The following is a 19,516-nucleotide window of genomic DNA, read 5'->3' as shown; positions in this document are numbered from 1 at the left end:
AGGTATTTGCACTCCTGGGCAGCTCAGCAGCATGCTCTGGGAGGACGGGCACCGGCACACTGCTCCTAATGCCGTCGGCAGCCGGGATTAGCAGCAGCGCGGCAGTGAGGTCCATCTGCACTGTGTAAGGCTGCTGCAATCACTGCTGCCGTTTTGCTCGCTGCTGTCGGTGCTCAGAACTCGCTGGAGGTGAGCAGGGCTGCAGCTGCTCCTCGATGCTGTGGCACCACGAAGGGCTGAACCATGCAAGTTGTTCACACGGCGCCTCGTCCAGCCAGCAGAATGGATCATGCGCATCGAGTGTTTGTGAACGTAAACGTGCTGAAAGTATTACTGGAAGTTCATATAAATCGAATTATGTGTGTTTTCTTTGATAACTCGTGATGCTGCTTATAGCTCTGGAACGTTATCGATGTGAACGTGGTTTGGTAGTGAACTGAAAAACTGCGTTAGGAGCGGATGCTTGATGTTAATGAACTTTTATGTGGGGAAGGTGAATGCTGAAACATTGCGTCGGCCTTTGCCTGCCTGGAGGTGAACATCGACGGTCAGCCCGGCCGTCCCTCCGCTTGCAGGTCAGGCCTCGGGTCCGCCACGCGGGGCCGCCTCAGCCATCACCATGGCAACCGCGGTCGGTCCGTCACGGCGTTTTTTGTCCCACGCGGCGCTCCGTAGCGCGGTGCATTGTGGGCCGGAGAAGATGGCCGCCTCCTGGCCGCGCTGCTAAGAGGAGTCGCGCTGCCGGCGCCGCGGGTCGTTTCTGCCCTCCGCTCTCCGTCTCCCGCTCCTGCCTCGCCTCTCACCGATCCTTTCGCCGCTCGCCGGAGCTCGAGGGAGCGCGGAGCCGCCATGGGCCGGACGCGGCTCCCGCCACAGCGAGCGCGGGGCCCGCGGGGCTAAAGGCGAGAGGGGAGGCCCGCCCCCCCCCCCCCGGCAGCTGAGCGCTCCGCCGGGCCGTCCTCTGCCCTTGGCCGCCCTCGGGCCGCTCCGCCGCCTGCCGCCCGCCGTGACCCCCCCGCGAGCCGGGCCGGGGGCTGCCGCTCCATCAGTGCCCGGAGCTCCCGCCCCGATGGAGTCCGAGCTGCTGCAGTCGCCCCTTCTGGGGTTGGGGGAGGAGGATGAGTCGGACCTGACGGACTGGAACCTGCCCCTGGCCTTCATGAAGAAGAGACACTGCGAGAAGATCGAGGGCTCCAAGTCCTTGGCGCAGAGCTGGAGGATGAAGGACCGGGTAATGGGCGAAGGCGGGAGGGGGTGGGCAGGGAGGGAGGAGGGCCGCTCGTCCCCCAGCGGGGCTGTGGGCTTTTCTCCTGACCGGGTAACTCGGTTTGTGTGTCTGCCGTGTGGTGCCGGGGCTGCAGACAGGTGGGAGACAGAGGGAGCTTTGTTGGGTTCTGTCCAGCTCGGGGGGTGCTGTGATAAATACCTATCCAGGTTCACAGCAACGTGCTGTCTGAATATCCCCCTCGTTTGAGCTCTCTAAGTGGAGTCTGATGTTCTTCAGTGAAGGCAGTGAAATGACTGAGGTCTCACAGGGTGCTGCGGATCAGCAGGTGACAGCACGAGGTGCAATGAATGCAGTCGTTACGCTTGTTTCGTGGTGAAGGTGCAGGAAGTGTTGTGGTTTTGAAGTTTGCCAGCAGCGTGTTATATGCAATATAAAATTAAGGTGTTCTTTGTGTGTGTTTGAGAGACAGGAAACAGCTCATGTGAATCTGGAGACAGAGGACAATTATGAGATGAAGCATTTGCTGTGTTATAAAATGGTAGTTTTCCTATGTTAGAATTTGCATTGTATATAAGAGTGATGGGCATCTGACAGGATGTCATCAATCCAGAGCAGTGTCTGTGTTCCAACTTAGCTTAAGTTAAAAACAAATAGGTAGACGTACAAACCACCAGAGAAACATAAAGGATAATCAGCTGCAGTTCTTCCATTCATGGAATGTGCTTTGGGTCAGGATTCTTGGGGTCTCATGGTTGCGATACCCATCTATGTGTGTGTATGGCTAAGTGTGGTTTTGTGTGTGACCAGATTTCTGTTACATTTCCACTTCCTTTAGTAATACTCTGACCTTAACTTGGGTTCTGCTGGTGAAACTCATTTCTTTAATTTCTTTCCAGAGACATTATGACTGAGAATGAAGATGCTGTACATTAATTTCCTAGAGAGGCATTCACCCAAACAGTTCTGCAGAGTGTTGGGGAAGCACTGGCAGAGCCAGGATCATCTAAGTAATTATGTGCTGAAAATTGGACTTGGCAGATCATTAATGGACTGAATTAATTTTTGTTTAGAGTCTAATTTAGATGAGCCACAGAACACAGTTTTGTAGGTATGCCTCCTTTAAAGGGTTTTGGCATGGGAGCTGTTTGCTCTACTAGACTGTGGAGGTGGGATGAGATTACTTGTCTATTTTAGTGATCCTTCTGCCTTCCCGTGGATCTTCCTGTTTGCTTGTTCAATGATGTGCAGAGCTGTCTTTTTCTAAATTGGGAATGATATTGGCTTGATTATCAATAGGTTACAGCATGAGCATGAGTAAAGAGGTAGTAGTAATCAGTTGTATTTATTGTAGTGCATTTTATACTGCTGCTGAAGACAAAGTGTATCATCTCAGTGAAGAGCAGAGCAGTGGTTACAGCACTCTGTGCCTGTGGGGCTGCAGTTTCTTTCTCTCAGAGTGCTCTGCATGTCTCACAAAGCTCAGCAATTCAGACCCAGAGTGCATTCATCTTATGGAGACTGAGACTAGTTGTTGTGAAATAAGAAAGTAGAAGCATGTCAGAATGTTTCTGATTATTCCTTCTGTTTTTGCTGTGAGCTTGAAACAACTTTTCTTGATATCAGAAGTGGTCACTGTGTATTTGGACAGCTTTATTTGCTATCATTTGGACAAGTTTGCCATTGTGTACAATTACTTCTTGCTGAAAAACACTACTTTCTTCTCTTCCTCCTGAATTCACGTAACTGTTGGGTTATGCTCTCTGGTTTTATAAAGAATTCCACTCATCGTGTCATAGCTGATTTCAGAAGGTTGCTTCTTTCTGTAGAGCATTGCAGCACAGTGAGGAGATGTCAGTATTGTGGCCCTGAGTCAGCACTGGAGGCCTCTGACGCCTGTCCACAGCTGCTAATCAAACTAAAACCAACATGTAGCCGTCTCTGTCTGATTGCTACTTTGTCACACTCCCCTGGTTTGTTGCTTCCCTTCCTGGTCCTCGCTACTTTTTTTGCATCTGATTCACCTCTGATGCGCTTTTCTCTTTCCCAGGTTCTATTGAAAGACTCAGAGAGAGCTGGAGGGGTTGTACCTGTTATCTCTTGTTGCGAATTGAGAGTATGGAAAACATTCTGTTATTCTGAATTTGATCAGTTCACCTGTCAAAGCATAGAATGAGCCTATATTTAAAACAGCAAGGTTGTTTAACTGAGACAATCCCATATTTGTAGAGTTGCAGGTAAAAATCTATGGCATTTTTTCCCCATGAATCATGGAGAAACTACAGGCAGAGGCTGGTTCTGCCCTTATTTGTCATCTTGAGCTATGCTATGTTGTGATCCTAACTTACTACAGCTGTAGGAAATGATTCCACTAAGATTTGAGAATGGAATTACTTTTTTTTTCCCCACCTTCTTCCATTTCTTGAAAAACCCCAGAGTTTATAAGAACTCGAAGGTTCTTTAGAAGGCAGGAATCTAATAAGAGGGAAGAATCGAATAAGAAAGGTAATCAGTAGTAAATCTGGACACAGAATAACGGAACGTTCTCTCACCCCCCTTTCATCCTTTAGGACTGCTCTGAAGACATTTAATCTTGTCTCCCGCTTCTCTGGACTACAGATGCCATCAAAGTGACACTGCTTTGATCTATTATTTATTTAAAGAATATTTTTAACACAAGAGGGTTAGAATTATGCTCTGTATATTGAATTAAATCTCACAGCCTCAGAAACAGTCAAGTCATGAAAGCTGATTTAAATAAAAAGGTTTCAAATACACCCGCTTTTACTGACAAGTTGCTACTAAGCTCAGGATATTTAAATTAAGCTGTGCTGTGCTTATATTGATTTCTAAAATAAGTGGAGAGCAAGAAAGCTGGTTGTAATAGTTTCACTTTAACGTTTTGTTCCTGCTGCCTCATAACTTGCTGAGTGAGAATTAAATCCTGTTTTTGTAGAAGAGGAATACACAATTAGGTTTCTATGGAAATGCAGATGAAGGCAGTGCTGCATACAGATGCACTTAATTCAGACAAGGAGCATTTACCTGCCTGCATGGCAGATGTTTCTTGTGGCAAAGGAAAGCAGTGAAGGGTAGCTGCACTGGGAGTTCGTGCCTGTTACTCCAGCTTGAGCTTGATGCTTTGGGCTGCACCAAGAGGTATTTGGCCACTGAGGCTGCTGTAGCAATAAACAGGGTCTTGTTAGCCTAGGAGCTCACGTGTGGGCTGCAGCTTCCCCTTCAGCATGGCTTCTTGCATCTTAAGCATTTGTCTTGTGTTTTCTTCTGCATTTTCACACATTGTCAACTGTGTTTGTGCTTAAGGAACTCCTAACCCACTAAGTTAGCCCAGGATCTAAACTAAATGAAGTGTAGATCCTGTTCTCCTGCACGAGGGTGAACTGGTGTGGCTGGTTTGGAGCACTTCACTTAGCTGCTGTAGGGCAGCCCTGGGAGCAGTGGTGATGTATCTCTCCTCGGGCTGTGGCTGAAAACCCTTTAGGTCAGTGGTAACAGAAGTGGTTGTTGCTGTTCTAGGGGAGGTGCAAATTGAGAGGTAGCCTGGGGCACTGCTGGTGGATGGATATCTTTCGAAGTGAAAACCAAAACAAAGCAACTCAGCTTCACCCTACTCCAACCCCCTGCTGCAAATAATGAGCACTGCCATCCCACTTATAGATCTGCATCTCTTCTTACCTAGAACAGAGGTCATTCTGGGTTAAGATGGTTTGTATTGATTGAACAGAGCTGGGAAGCTCGTGCTGTATCTACCACTGCCTACAAATGTTCTTATCTCTAAGCAGTGAGAGCAGATTTCAACAGCTCTGAAGAGTGTGGCTGGTCATATTTTGAAAGAAAAAGTTCTTGCCATTATACAACAGTAACAAACACTGAAATCTTTAGCTCGTTCAATCTCCTATCCCATTGATTTTGCCGGTATGGAGATATATCTATAAGGTGGAGGTAATAATTCACTCCTGTCAGTTACAGTTGTGTTTCTGGTAGGCTTAGATTAAAATCAGAAGATACTCTGCTATATCTGAGCATCACACTGAAATATCGTTTTCTTCCTTAATTTTAGGTAGGAGGCTTTGAGATAAAGCTTTGTGTCAGTGGATCTAACTTGGTGGAAGTTCAGAGATTATAGAGTAAAAAATATACTCCTTTATTCACCTGAATTTAATCATTTAATCTCTCTTTTTTTTTCTCCCTAGGTTTCCAAGACCAGGGAACTGTATGGGGAATTTTCTCCAGTCTGTTAGGAATTGGGAAGCAAGTCTTCTTTTTTTTTTCCCTCTAAGCTTTGGCTTAAGTCCACATTTAAAGACTGGAATAGGCAATGCATATATAAAGCACTAGCCGTGAATTTGCTATTTCTACTTCTTCTAGCTAGGTGGGGAAGAAAATAATTATTGCAAATCTGAAATTTTAATGGCTTAATACACAGAAATGTCCAGGAGTCTCGTTCCCTTAAATAGCTCCTGGAGAGTGCTTCGTTGTAATTATATTTGCAGTATGAGTAATAAGCGATAGAAATGCAGTGTAATGTGTTGGAAAGGAGCTGACAATATTATCGCTAGCAAAGATAATTTTAGAGCGGGGAGAGACTTCACCACGAACGTGAAATGACAGAAAATTACCTTTTTGCTCCATTCAAGAGAAGTGCAATGAGCAGATGAGTAATTCTGGATGCTGCACTTAATGTTTTTTTCCTTGGGTGCAGTTGTGGCCAATCACCACCACTTTCAGAAGCCCTTTGCTAATGCTTGGCTTCTTCTTTATGGGTTTTTTTTCCCCCTCTGCTTTTGTGCAGCTGCAGGAATCCAAGGCCAGCTCACTTCCTTGGGGCTCTGTCCTTTTTTGCCTCGTGGCTGGTGAAGATTTTCTGGAGAGGTTTTTAGGGTTTCTTTGTTTTAACTTGGACACATTGTTTTAATTGGCTGCTGTTGTGCTGATCTACCATGCAGGTCTACCCTTGGGTGTTTCTGAAGGTAGCAGCACAGTAATGCCGCTGGTAACAGAGAGATGATTGATTGCTCCTTGTAGCTCTGAGATGTGTTTCCAAGTAATCTCAGCAGCCAGGGCCCTTCTGGGAATTCAGCCTCACCCAGCCCTGGCAGTGTTTGGGCACAGATCCTCCCAGTGCAGCGGTGCCTCCTCAGCCTCTCCATGCTTTCTTTCACTGCTTAAAAAGGGGAAGGGATGCTTAAGACTGTTCTGCTTCCTTGCATGTCTGTTGCCCTTGCAATGACTCTGAAATTGCTTTGCATCATTTCTTACCCCTTCTCTAGAAAGAAAAATTTGAGATTCTTCAGCCAAAACACATTCAGAAATCGTTTCCCAGTCATCCTGGACAGCTGGGCTCATTTGAAAGTTGCTGTGTGCTGATAGTTCTCAGGCGTTCTGCCTTTCATCCCTGCCCTTCTATGGCCGTGACTCAGCCCCTGTCATGTTAACACTGGGAGCAGTTCTGTTGTGCACAATACCACCCATCCCTGAGGGCATAGGGCTGAGGTTGCTGGGCCAGGGCATGCCAAGTGCTGCTGTTCTCCATCAGGGTGAAGTGCACGCTGCTCTCAGCACATGAACAGTGTGTGCATACCTGGGGTATCATCTGGCAGCAGCGATTAACCTGCAGGTGTAAGGAGCACTTAGGGGTTGTGCTTCGGGCTTTTCTCTGCATCCTCCTGTTTTTATTCTTTACCAAATATCTGTTCTTTTGGTTTCGGTGATGGATTTGTTCTTGAAATGTAAAATTCCACCATGTTTTAATGACAGATGAGAATGTCCCCATAGTTCTTGTATTACAAAGCTGTCGGTGCTGTACAGAGCTTCTTGTAGTAGCTTCTAAAACAGTTCAGAAGCACAAAAAGCATTATTCAGTGCATTGAGTTCAGCCTTTCTTTTGATTTGCAACGATCCAGCGTCACGGATGTTGAATAGGAGTCAGAGAGGAGCATTGGCGAGCCGTAATTCTTGCTGAAGATGTGCTCTTTATTAGCAGAACAAATAGTCGTGAAATATAATACTTTATGGCTCTTGTGGGGAGGTAGACAGAGGGGAAATAACCCCATTTGTCTTTGGGATCGGTTAGACTTAACTTTTCATTACTGACTCGCTGTCTGTTCTCAAGGAGAAATGCTTGTTTAAAACACAGAACTTGGGAATATAAGATAAATAGCATCTCATTCAGCATAAGTCACAGATCAGACATTACTAGTAAAATATTGAAAAACAAGTATTAGGCCATAAACGGGAAACAATAAATAAATGAGACACTGATTGCTTGGCAGGACGTGTTCTCCTGAGGGAGCAGTCTGTGTGCTCTATGTCCTGTTGCTTTCTGTGCTGCCTGCTGGCTTTGGGACTTGTGCTGGGTCTGGCAGCACTGTGACACCCTGCAGCAGTGCGTTCCTTTTGTGGCCACGTGGGCTTGTGATGGCTGTGATGCACTGAGAGGATCCTGCTGCCATCGCTCAGGGCTCCATCAGTGCCTGCTGGGTGTCTGATGCTGCTGGTTGGTTGGTTTTTCCCTGGGTCCTGCTGCTGGGTGCTGACTTTCTTTACAGTGTGTGTGGTTGGTATGTGGCACCTCTGTGCTGCATGAAATAGAGTCAAAAGAGTTATTGTGTGTGAGTGGGGGTATCTGGAGAGAGCTCTATGGAGCTTTCGGGCAGTTTGGTTCCTTTTAAAAGTTAGGCCAGTCCTGTAATAATATTCTTGCAAATAACCTGTGGTGCAGCAGCAGGACTGGGGCAGGAGCCCTGTGCTCTTCTGTGTGGGTCACAGCACTAACCCAGCCCAGGAATTCTTCTTGAAGACGCTTTTCTTGTATGCAAGCAACGTGAAAGATATCAACAGCAAGATGCTGGCACAGAGAGGGCTCACTGTAGATGGAGTCCTATGAAGCTCACCCTCTTTGGCCACTAAGTGCACTGCTATGCACTGCTCACTTATTTGGGTTTATTCCTCATGCTGGCTGCTCCAGAGGCTCCCATCAGGCTGCAGGGTTTCCTTCCCGATGTAGAGCCTTTTCCCCTTCTCGGTGTGAATAGTGTTCTGCTCCACTTTCTGCTTTCTTTATAAATTATACATTTGTGTGGCTCTAGCTTTTTCTATGAGCACGCAGTTTGGGCCTTTTTCCTGCTGTTCTGAATAGTAACGAGCACCCTGGGGAAGTGGGGCTGCAGGTGGCTGTGCTTTGCCAAGTGCAGCACTTTGCCTGTGCTCCATTGGTGCTGGAACACAGCTTTAGGTAGTGGGATGAAGGAGTTTAGAGAAGAGAACGAAGCACTAAAATAATCCTTTTCAAGTAATATTTTTAACCTGCTATAGTGTTTAGTAATTGGTTCATTGCGGCTTTTTGCCCAGAGCTCAGGTATCAGTGGGTACCTCACTGCCATGTGTATAGCAGTCTCATTGACTGAGGAACACAGCTGTAAATTGATCACAGTGTGGTTTATCCCCTTCTGTTTTGCCATGAGTATCCAAGAGAGCTCCAAATCTGGATGACTGTGATGACTTGAGAGGAAGTGACTAAGACAGCGTCTGTCTAAATTGCACGTATCATTGTGTGTCACTATCGGATATCTAACAGCTTCCTTGGTCGTTTGGGTGTTTTTCCTTTTATTGTTTTTGGTTTTAATATTAGAAAGGATATAATACATTCTAATATTGATCAGTGACCCTGAATGGCTTATTCACGTGTCTTAATAATGTATCTCAGTTGAGCAGTGACTGATTTAAGCTGTGTAGAAGAAATCCAATGACATCCGTTTCCATACTGTATTAAAGATATAACATGCAAAAACAGTAACGTGAAGATTGTGCTATTCTTGCAGAGTAAGTACTGTTCTGTTAAAACAGTATTCTACTGCTCTATTAAGAAACGAAAAATGTAATCAGCTTTTAAGTAGCTCATGTTAAAGAGCAGATAACAAAGTATAGCTGAAACTTCAGAATTTATAGTAGTGGTGGAATTTCAACCCCCAAAATGGATCAGTTTCCATGCTAAGTGAACACTTTATTGTCTTTCCAGATGAAGACTGTTAGCGTTGCCTTAGTTTTGTGCCTAAATGTCGGCGTGGACCCTCCTGACGTGGTGAAGACCACTCCGTGTGCCCGCCTGGAGTGCTGGATAGGTAAGTTGAGAGCTGCTGTGTGGTCGTCTCAAAGTTATGTGCTTCCTGAACTTCAAACTGGGGTGAGCTGAAGGAAGTGGATGGTGGATGATATGTATGTGTCCATCAGCAACTGCTGCCATAGGTCACCTTTTCTGCTTTATTTTAGAATGACATATCATGGAGAAAGAAGAACAAGCTGACTGTAATCCTGCCCCTTGAGGTGCATGATAGGCTGCAGTAGCAAGTTTATCATAGTACAAATTAAACTTATTGAAAAAAACAAAACAAGAAACTGAGAAACTTTCAGGACGTCTCGTTTCTAACTTGCTTTATGAATCTGCAGCATCTCATTTTGGTGCTTTTTTTAACCAAAAAATGCTGATGACTTTACAGCAATTAAAAAACCATGAGCATGCACTAACAAATATGTCTAGTCAGTGGAGAGAACAGCTCCTCGTTTCTCACTTATACATGGGTAAAGAGCAAAGAGGACGAGGAGTATTGCAGAGTCATTAAAATAAAGTTGTTAGTGCTTATCATCAACAAAGAGAATTTTGAATGCAGTTTTTTAATTAAATTTTTAGTGCATTTCTGCACAAGCATTCATTTCCATTTCTGCTTCCTCCAGAAACTTAAAGCTGTGTAATCTGCAAAAAATATCCTTGTTTTCCCTTCTGTATACTGGTCTTAAGAGAAGCTAGTGGTGTGTATTGTGGAAGCATAATGTCTCTGCCAGATGTAGAAGCCAGCGTGAAAAGCATTTTGGGGCCATTGCTGTTACTGAAGGCTGAGCTGCAATCATCGACCTATGCACTCTGGTAACAAATGGCCATCAGCATCTCTGCCAGAAGCCAGCTGCAGCTCCTGCTGTGTTTCCAGATGTGCCCTTGGAACATCAGGAGTGTTGTGGTTCTCTCCAGAGCTCGGCCATGGCTGGTGTTGTTCAGGGCTGGTGCTGCTGGGGGGCTCAGGGAGCTCTGTGCTGAGCTCAGCCTTAGCACCTCCAGCCTCCTGTGTGGTCAGTGTTCATTGCTCTGAAGGCCCTCCCAAGTCCATCAAACTGTTGTTCCGCTCAATGGTATCTGCTTGAAACTTGCTTTAAATATCAAGAGTGCTGTTATGGTTCAGAGTGCCGGAGATTACTGAGATACATGGAGATGAGTGCTGAAACTGCAAGGTCTGCAGAGAGGATTGAAGTGTTTGTTCTGTTCTGGTGGTGCTTCTGGAGCAGCGGCTGCAGCTAAGCTGAAGGAAGTGTGCATCTTGAAGCCTGAGCAGAAAACTGACTGCTTGTGTTTGTTTTCTGTCTGGCAAAATGCAGACAATGTGTTACCTCAAGTTGTTCTGCATCAGGATAATGTATTTCAAATAAAATCCTGGCTTTAATGCATGTAAGAAATTCTGCTTTCATCATCCCTGTTTTGCTTTTGACGGTATGAGATAGAATATTCATAAAGATGATATTAAAAATGTCATTGATTCGGTGAATTGCTTTTAAAATCATTTGTATTAAATTTTCAGGTATTAGCTTCTAGATTTTTGGAAACTTGTTGAGTGTCAATTATATGGCTGTGATTTCTGAATGAAGCACATAAGCTGATATCTTACTCGCTCTGGATTGTAGTAATTACCTGGTGATAAAATTAACTTCTTAAAGTGCTTAAATATTTGATGATTTTTTTTTTCTGGCTAAATGCAAAATCGTGCTTCATTGACAACCTTTGCTTCCTGCTTCAGACACTTCACACCATTTGTGATACTTATGTAAACTGTTTCGATTTCGGTCATTATTTACTACAGAAACCTCCTGTCAATATTAACAGCAACAAGTGTTAAGCCTCGCTTCTCTTTCAAAACAGTTGTATTGATTGCCTTTGTGAGGCCTTCTTCCACATTAGACAGGCTCTAGTGGTTTTTAATTGGTGTTTGAATGAAGAATTTGGGAATAATTTGGGTCTCCCAGGTTATAGATCTGAATTTTACAAAACCATAGCGTGGATTTGCTAAAGGCTTAAATGCGTATAGAAGTGGGAATGATTTTGTCCTCTTGACAAACTGAGTGATTCAACCGTGGTGAAAAAGACTCATTTGCATTTTATTTCCTAGATCCTCTGTCAATGGGTCCTCAGAAAGCTCTGGAAACCATTGGTGCGAATTTGCAGAAGCAGTATGAAAACTGGCAGCCGAGAGTAAGTATTCCTGGGGCTTCCCCTGTGAGCTACAGGTGTGGTGCTTCTCCAGGGCTGGTGCTCAGCTCTTATTGAATCCAAGCAGCATACCTGTACTGGAGCACTGGGATATTCTCTGATCTTTCATTCTGAGGTTGTGGTTTCCTCTGTAATAAAAATGTGTTTGCCCTCAGCTTCTTCAGAAGTTTGCGTCCCAGTGCTCATCAGCGCTGTTCTGAACTTGGTGATTGGAAGAAGTCAGTGTGGTGCAGTTAGTAGTGGACGGAAGCTTTTGGTTTTGGTGACTTCAAAGCTTTGTTAATGTCTAATTCAAACTAGATCGAGTTGGTATAGTGTGTGTATATGAGCTTTTGTAGGATGTGGGTTTAAGGTTTTGAAAGTGAGTGTTCTGAATGGTAACGTAAAGAGGAAGCTGAAGGTGGCATTGCTGGCTTTTGGGGGAAGTGCATTGCTTCTGGGTGTTTCAGTGTGCATGGTTTTGTGCCTCTCTGTAAATGAACTGCTCAGAGGTCACCGGAAGGAAATGTTATGTCTGTAGCATGCTTCAAATGAATACAGGAATCAAGCTGTAGCATTGTGCTCACAATTAATATTCCCCAGTACGTTTGTGTCCTTATCTGTATGCTGTAGGCAGTTTGGGTCAGAATATTCCTCTTCAAACTACCTCTGCTATTGACTACTAAAGCGTAAACTTATGATTATAAACAAATAACGTGTAACCCAAACAGAAATAATAACTCAATTGAATGAGCTTGCCTGTTGATTTGCCTTTTCCCTTATGGAGCAGCACTAATTCTAAGGTCTTCATTTTAAGGAGGTATGGATAAGGGCACTCTGTTGGATCTCTCCTTGTTTTCTTTCCCCACGTTTTCTTTCCTTCATAAAGGACCAATACCTGCGGATAAAAGACAAATGACTTTGACATTATCTTTGCAGTAGTAAACAGGTTTTTCCTTTGCTAGGCAATGGGAATGTTTTTCACCAGAAAGGGTGGTAGTGCTGTGTGTGGTTTTGAACAGATGCTGGGTGGTTCTTCATTGGTTGCATTGAGTCCCTCCTCAGCTTTTGGACTCTAATGTAATGGAATAACAGTATATTCTGAGCAGTTTGAACACAAATAAGTGTAGTAAGGGTACTTCACCTTTTACCTGTGTTGGATATTTCTCTGCTGCCTTATTCAGGGCTGCCCAAGTAGAACTGGGTTTATCTTTCATTAGCAGTTCGTTACCTGGGGGAGACCTACTGTATTAAGCCGTGAAATGTTTACATTACCAAATCTTTGGGTAATTTGCTACAAAACACTTCAAATGTGAATATTCAGTGGGTATGCTTTTTTCCTGAAGTGTTTTGTGAGTTTGTGTAAGAATGGCTATTCTTGAAGTATATATGATGTGTTTCAGGCAGGAGAATTTCCTTCTGCATTCTTCCTTACGGAGCATTGGCAATTTATTTTAAACTCTCTCTGCCAGCCCAGCGATTTGGCAGCAAACACAAACAGCATCTGAAAACAAATAGGAAGAGTAAAACATCTCGATGCTAAGGTGACAACAAAGCTCTCTCTGCTCCTTAGCACCGCAGTCCATATTAGTAAGGAAGGAGGGCCAGGTGCCTGGAAGCAGCAGGTACACACTGTGTGGGCTGAGCTCACGCTGCCTGGTAGAGTTTGCACAAAACACGAGGCAATTACCCAGCTCGGATGTTTGTGTGCAAGGTGCCTGCTCCTTAGGAGTAAATCACAGCCCTTTGAAACATTGCAAAGCTAAACACGTACTGTTTTATTGCACTCTACAGGGCTCTTGAGTTTTCTGCAGTAATAAAGAGAAGTTGATGTGCCATCTGCAATAAAACAATAGGAACATTATTGAATTTCCTAGCCCTTTCATATAAATACTAATACAGCTAGTTTTGTCTATTTCTCAGTGTTTTGGAATGGCAGAAGAATTGATGGGAAGAAGACAATTCTGGGAAAAACTAGGTGTGTTACTGGTTTGTTACAGTGGGTCCTTAAGCCAGGAAGTGGCTGTCATCGATATCTTACTGTGAATGCACAAATAGCACTAACTGCTGGTAAATGGATCGTGTCAGTCCTTCCAGGACTGTTTCTATAATAGATGTTGTCTGAGAAGTCCTCTAACATCGCTGCCAGTGCAGCCCTTGTCTGCTTGTAGCTGCAAGATGTTGTTCGAATAAATGCCTGTACTTGTTACATACAAATAGTTCAGGTGGAAAAGCCTTAAAAGGGACAAGGATGAAAAGTCTTTGTTTCTGGGAGCTCCCGGGCTGCACAGCTGATGCATATTTCCCTTCAGGTCTTATCGAGCCCCTTTCTAAATAATTTATCAGCTTGCCGTGGCTTGAAGTATTTCTGCTGATTATATTTAAGACTTTGCTTTATTGTTGTGTAGCTACATAAATTTGTGTGCTGCAGGAGTAAAAAAAACACTACAGACATTCTTTCATCAGCAAAATACTGCAGTTAAACAATGCTCAGTCATCTCACTGCGATTCTCAGATGAAGGTTTGAACGGGGGAAGGAAGTAGCAGATGACAAAGGTACAGACACACGGCGAAGAATTCATGTCTGCAGAATGTTTCGGAACCAGTTAGAGCTCTTGCAATTCAGTGTGGAGATAATTCAGGTGCCAGTAAATGACTGGAAATTAAAATAGACAGCCCTTCTCCTGTACTGCCACGTGCCAGGGGTTTTGACTTCTGCTGGGTGCTGAAGGGGTTAAATGTGAGGGTAATCTGGAAAGCAGGCTTAATTAGAGGGGATAAAGGGGGTTGCTTAAGCAGCTGAGAATGAAAGGAGGAAAAGGCAGTGAAAGTGAAGAGCTGGGACCCCATAGTGCAGCTCTGGGAAGGCGTCCTGGTCATGGCTGTGCTTGGGGGTATCTGCAGCCTGCTGGGGAGGCTGGAGGAGCTGGGCAGAACCAGGGCACTGGTTATGGGACTTATGTTCCAGATTGGAGCCTGCAGCATCAGGAGAGTGGCTGTGATAAAGGAGAGCCCTTAGCTGGGATAATGCGTTGTGTCACTTTAATTGCCTGCAATAAAGTACTTGTGAAGTTTCTTTTGGAGATTCGAGTGCTCAGTGTTTAGATAAGAAATTGATTATGTCGGAATGGTACTTCTCTGCTTCTGGTTTTCTTCTATTACCCTTTGCAGAATGCTGCCTGTGTCAGGTGCAGCGTAGCAGTGAATGACTTAGGAACAGTTTGCAAGTCCTGGCAGTGAGAAATGAGTGTTTTCCACATTGTTTGTTTACGGCTTTACTTTTGGCAACATTGCAAGTTACACCATTCAAAAGGAAGGAACTTTCCTTAGTTAAAAGTCAACAGTGTTTGTATGCAAATAGAAAAAACAAACTGAATTGAGAGTGCTGCTGCAGTGGGATGCTTTGTGATGAGCAGCTAACGTGGATCTTCATGAGCAGAAGCGGCTGTTGCATAAATCCCAGTTCACATCCATTTATCAGCACTTGCAGAACTCGAGTTCTCTGCTGTAATATTGTACATAGGACAGAGAGGAGGAGGGTGCTGCTCAGCACTCTGCTGCTGCCCTGCATAGAGCCTGAGCAGTGGTTGGAGGGAGAGTGCTTTTCTGTTCTCTCTGGGCTGCAGCTCAGAGCCGGGCTGCAGCGCTTCTTCTATACAAAAGCAGCAGTTGCCCCTTGTCAAATATGAGGTTGACCTGTGATTTCTGGCTTCATTCTTAGATGCCAGACATTGGTTGTTGTTGTTTTATTTCCCTGCTTGTAATGGACACCTCATTTCTTGGCTTCTGGCTTCCACAGAAGTGAGTTTCCTTGTTTTCTATTCCTGTGTATTCACCTTCACATCAGAATGGGGCTGTGTAGCCCAAGGCAGAATTGTAGGTTGAATGATGCACGGTTCGCATAATTCAGAATCAGGTATGAAGGAGCCTGGAGAATATGCTCATTAAATTTGCATGAAATTACAGCTTTTTTTTTTGTTCAGCTGTGGCTTCTGACCGCTTTCTTTATTTTAAAACTGCCCGGAAAGTTTTGCCTTTCTCTCATCACGGTCTATAATTTGACACTCTTGTGATTTCTGCTAGTCCAAATGAATTTCAGTCACCCTCCTATTCCAGATGCTTTGTGCATCTGATAGAAACTTTCCCAGTTCTACACTGGCAAGTCAAAAAACCCCCGTGTTTGTGAGTCTTCTGGAAGAAAGCCACCTCAGAGATGCTTGCCTTTCTCCATTGCTTGTGAGGTGTGTTAACACTGGAGACACAGGGCTTGCCTCATTTAAAATCAGCATTTTACATGTCTGTGAAACCTTGCTTTTCCTGGGGGCTTTTGCCACGTGGGGGTCTTTGCTCAGCTAGTGGTAAGACAGCTGAGGAGCAGATGGTTGTGACTCCCATCGGTGTGCTTTGCTAAGGCTTAATTTCCTTTTAATGGCACTACAGCAGCACACAGGAGCTGTGCCCTGGAGGAGGGCTCTGTGGAGCTGGGCTTTGGTGCTGGACCCTGTGAGATGTGCAGGTGAGCCAGTGAAGGTGCTGGGGCATGGAACCCTCTGAGCTGCTTTGAGATGCAGCTGACTGGATCTGCTGGGACCTTGTTTTTGTGTGGGAACCTCTATTTCAAGCTGAAGGTCAAGTGTGCTGTGGAATTGGGGATTTTTACTTCCTCTGATAAACCACCTAATGGAGTGTGACAGGTGTGTACCTCTCAGAGATGCAACACAGTGAGATCTGTTGTTTGTTGTCTGTGCAGCATCTGTTCCCCACTCACCTTCCTGTCCTTTCAGTCCGGCAGCTCTGGGACTTCTCTACTTTCCCTGGTGACAAACAGCACCAGCAAAACCAAAGAACTCAAAACGTTGCATCCCAAATAATTTTTTTTACTCTCCCAACCACTTGCCTGAATAAAACAAAGGAAGGATCTGTCAGTTGCAGTATTGATTTTTCAGGTTCTTGTCTCTATTTTTCTTCTTTCCATTTCCTCTTTTTCACACAGACACTCATCTTCACTAATGCTGTATTTTAATTGTCTAAATGCATTCTTGTTAGTATTTCCTTATAGCTCCACCTGAATGGAACTCACTGGAGTGAAGAAGAAAAGAGAGATCAGGAAGGCAAGGCTAGAAATGCTTCTAGGAATCATTTTTAGAGGGGAGGGAGCAGGGTGGTTGAAAAGCATATTATGATATTTGTGAATTCCTGCATCCATAGCATCCTTAGTCACTGGGGCAATGTAAGTGATTGGTATGGGCGCCGTCACACAGCAAATTTCCTTCTGTTCCTTATGCAGCTCTCTTAGCAATGCTTGTATTAAGAGTTGCTTACTGTGCAGGCAGCAACGTATCTGAACTGCTTAGTCTGGCAGATCTAGGAATGTTTTAGTGTTTCCATCCCATTTAACTTATGTGGGTTGTACCCTTTCCTCACTCAGTTCAAAGAGGTGATGTGATAGAGGAAGAGCTGCTGCAGCAATCCTGTGTTGGGGTGGTAGAACACTGGCCTAAGGGAACTGAGAAAGTTGTTACTCACTGCCAGTAGGAACACCTTTCCCTTTTTAGTGTAGCAATAATAGAAATGTTAGTTAAGCTGTGGCTGTATATCTTTTTTTTTTCATGTTGGTTTGAGACTCCTGGCAATATTTATGTCCAGCTGTGCTGAATTATGTAGGTTTTCAAATAATTCTTTCTCCTTTTTTTTCCCCCTTCAATCTAATACCACATGGTGTGCGTTGCCTCTTGCAGCTTGCATCCACCAATGAGCGACGGTCTCAGAGGAAATATCTCAGACAATGCAGAGGAATTACTTTATTGGGTGGCACATCTTCAAGGGAACAGTGCCTCCTTCCTGATCAAACAAAGCTTCTTCCTTCTCCCTTCTATTCCGCTTCCCAACAGGTTTGTCTTCATTTCAAAGAAAGTGCAGCCAAGAGAGATGATCATTTTAAGCCTCAACCTTCCTGTGTGTGTTTTCTGTTGTTGATGCTGTTGTTTCCCTCATTAGATATCTTTGGGCTTTGATACGGTTTCTGAGGTTTCGTTCCTTGCATTGCTTCCCTCTGCCTAATTAATTGCTAAGTTGCCTGCTGCACATCAAAGGTTGAGCATTTCCTAAAGAGTAACTAGTTAAGCATGAAAACTAATTGGACACATGACCTAATTATTGGTCTCTCTGTGAGTCATCCTTCGCCTTTATTTCTGTGGGATCTCTCTTTTAAAACAACAACAAATACTAATTGCTTCTGCGGAAGAAACATTACAGAGTTGCAAAAGGGAAAGTGGAAAGAAATGTTTTCTAGGTCTCCTTACCCTGGAGATGTAGGAGCGTGTTTTTAGAGGGGGGAAAAGAGGGAAAATCCCAACAACGTTGTGACCTTGTTTAACAAACCTTGGTTTAACTACGAGGACTATATTTGCTGTTTTTGTTTCCCACCAGCCTCTTGGATTTGGCAGCTATTTCAGGCTCTGTGGAACTTTGCTGTATCAATCCTTCTTTCTTGTGGGGGGGAAAAGAAAGAAGCCCAAGGCAGAAAGAATAGGTACAGGTATGGGCTGGTGTGAAGATGCCTGTTCTGAAGCTGCAAAGACAAAGCAGTTGCATTAAGCTGTTTTGGGATCTGAACTGTTAATGCATTGCAGATCAGCAGTGATCTGGCATTCTGGAGCTAAGTCAACAAACTTGCAAAATCAAGTTAAGTGGGAAAACCCTCCGGGTCTTGCTGAAAGCTGCAAGCACTGCAGGCAGCAGTGAACTTGAAGGGGGGAGTTGGGCAGTGGCTTCCCCTGCACTCTAAGTCTTGAAAGGCAAGTTTGAATTGTAATGAAAAGGACTTTCAACTTATAATCAAACAAACTTCTTGCATTTTATGGTCAGTGATGCATTAATGTGACTGCTGAAGTTTGAAGAACTCTCTGAAATTAGCAGGTTTGGGAGTCATTAAACTGCTCAGGCAGCTGCTGGATGCTGATCCCTGCCTCAGTTGTGCTGTGTGAGGGAGATGTGCCTCTCACCTGCTTTTCCTTCTCTGTACCACCCAGCACCCGAGCTCCTCTTAGTTCTGAGATCCTTTATTTGAACAAAAGAGCTCAGTGTCTGTGCTTTTTGGTCTTCTGACAGTAAGATCCGTTCTGATGCTGTATGCTTCTTCTGTTTTGTTCTGTATTTCCTCACCGAAATGAGGCCAGAATTGGCAGAGAAGTAAGATTTTTGTGTGTTAAGAGTTCTTCCGTACAACCATTGTACTCTTAATGTCTGTTTGTCGCAAGATGCAAAGAAAGCCCTGATATTAGAAAGGCTTCTTGACAGAGATAAGCAGCTCTGCCTGCTCAAATCTGATTAACGTTTTTCTGTAATTACCACCCAGCCTCCGTGTGACCTATTTAAAAATACCTTGTCTTTGTGTTCGGTGGGGAGGAGCATCCTGCAGGGCCGTGGCTCTGCCCGGTGCTCCTTTCCTATGCAGTGCCACTGGATGAGGATTCATCTCTGCAAACTTGGACATGAATAGCACTTTACTGGGCACCTTAAGCTGTGTTCTGCACAGACAGCAGAGCTCTGTGCAAACTGGCGTTAAGAGAAAGCGGTTTGCATTTGTCTTTCTGCTCACATCTCTAAGGCAGAATGAGAAAAGCCTCGAGTACTATAATTTCACTCTTAACTAATTTAAAAGCATAGACCTCTGAATGTTTGGTTTTCTTTTCCCTCTCCTTGACCCATTAGGATGTTCCTTAATCTGAATGCCACTTTGTGAAACAATTGTTTGTTTTTTAATCAGAGGAGGACTTGAAAAATCCAGCTAATCATTTAGCATTGATATCAACTCCTATCCTGGTTTCACTTTAGGCTGAGTAGTATGTCCTGCTGAGGAGATGCACGTGGGCCAGAATATGGAGCCAGCAGTCTGAGGCTTCGCTTCCACATCAAGCTGTGGTCCTGCAGCCGCAGCGAGGTCTTGCTCAAGCTCTCCATTTGTATTTAACAGGAAGACA

The 19,516-nt window shown here is 44.5% G+C and overlaps 1 protein-coding gene across 4 annotated transcripts in view; it reads left to right on the top strand.

Annotated features, from left to right (window-relative positions):
- Positions 1–579: 579 nt before the first annotated feature.
- Positions 580–19,516, top strand: part of RPTOR (regulatory associated protein of MTOR complex 1) — a 110,938-nt gene continuing 92,001 nt past the window's right edge. For 2 of the 4 annotated variants that reach the window (XM_072352272.1, XM_072352269.1), the window contains exons 1-3: positions 583–1,231; positions 9,264–9,366; positions 11,455–11,537. In XM_072352272.1, coding sequence (XP_072208373.1) covers positions 1,070–1,231; positions 9,264–9,366; positions 11,455–11,537 — 348 coding nt within the window. In that variant the 5' untranslated portion in view covers positions 583–1,069. Of the gene's footprint in view, positions 1,232–9,263; positions 9,367–11,454; positions 11,538–19,516 lie in introns of all 4 variants that reach the window. The other 2 variants (XM_072352270.1, XM_072352271.1) reach the window with 2 other exon arrangements.

The sequence above is a fragment of the Excalfactoria chinensis genome, chromosome 17 (genome assembly GCF_039878825.1).
Source record: "Excalfactoria chinensis isolate bCotChi1 chromosome 17, bCotChi1.hap2, whole genome shotgun sequence".
NCBI classification, from domain to species: domain Eukaryota; kingdom Metazoa; phylum Chordata; class Aves; order Galliformes; family Phasianidae; genus Excalfactoria; species Excalfactoria chinensis.
Note: the sequence above shows the minus strand (reverse complement) of the source record. Positions and strands in the feature narration are given on the sequence as shown.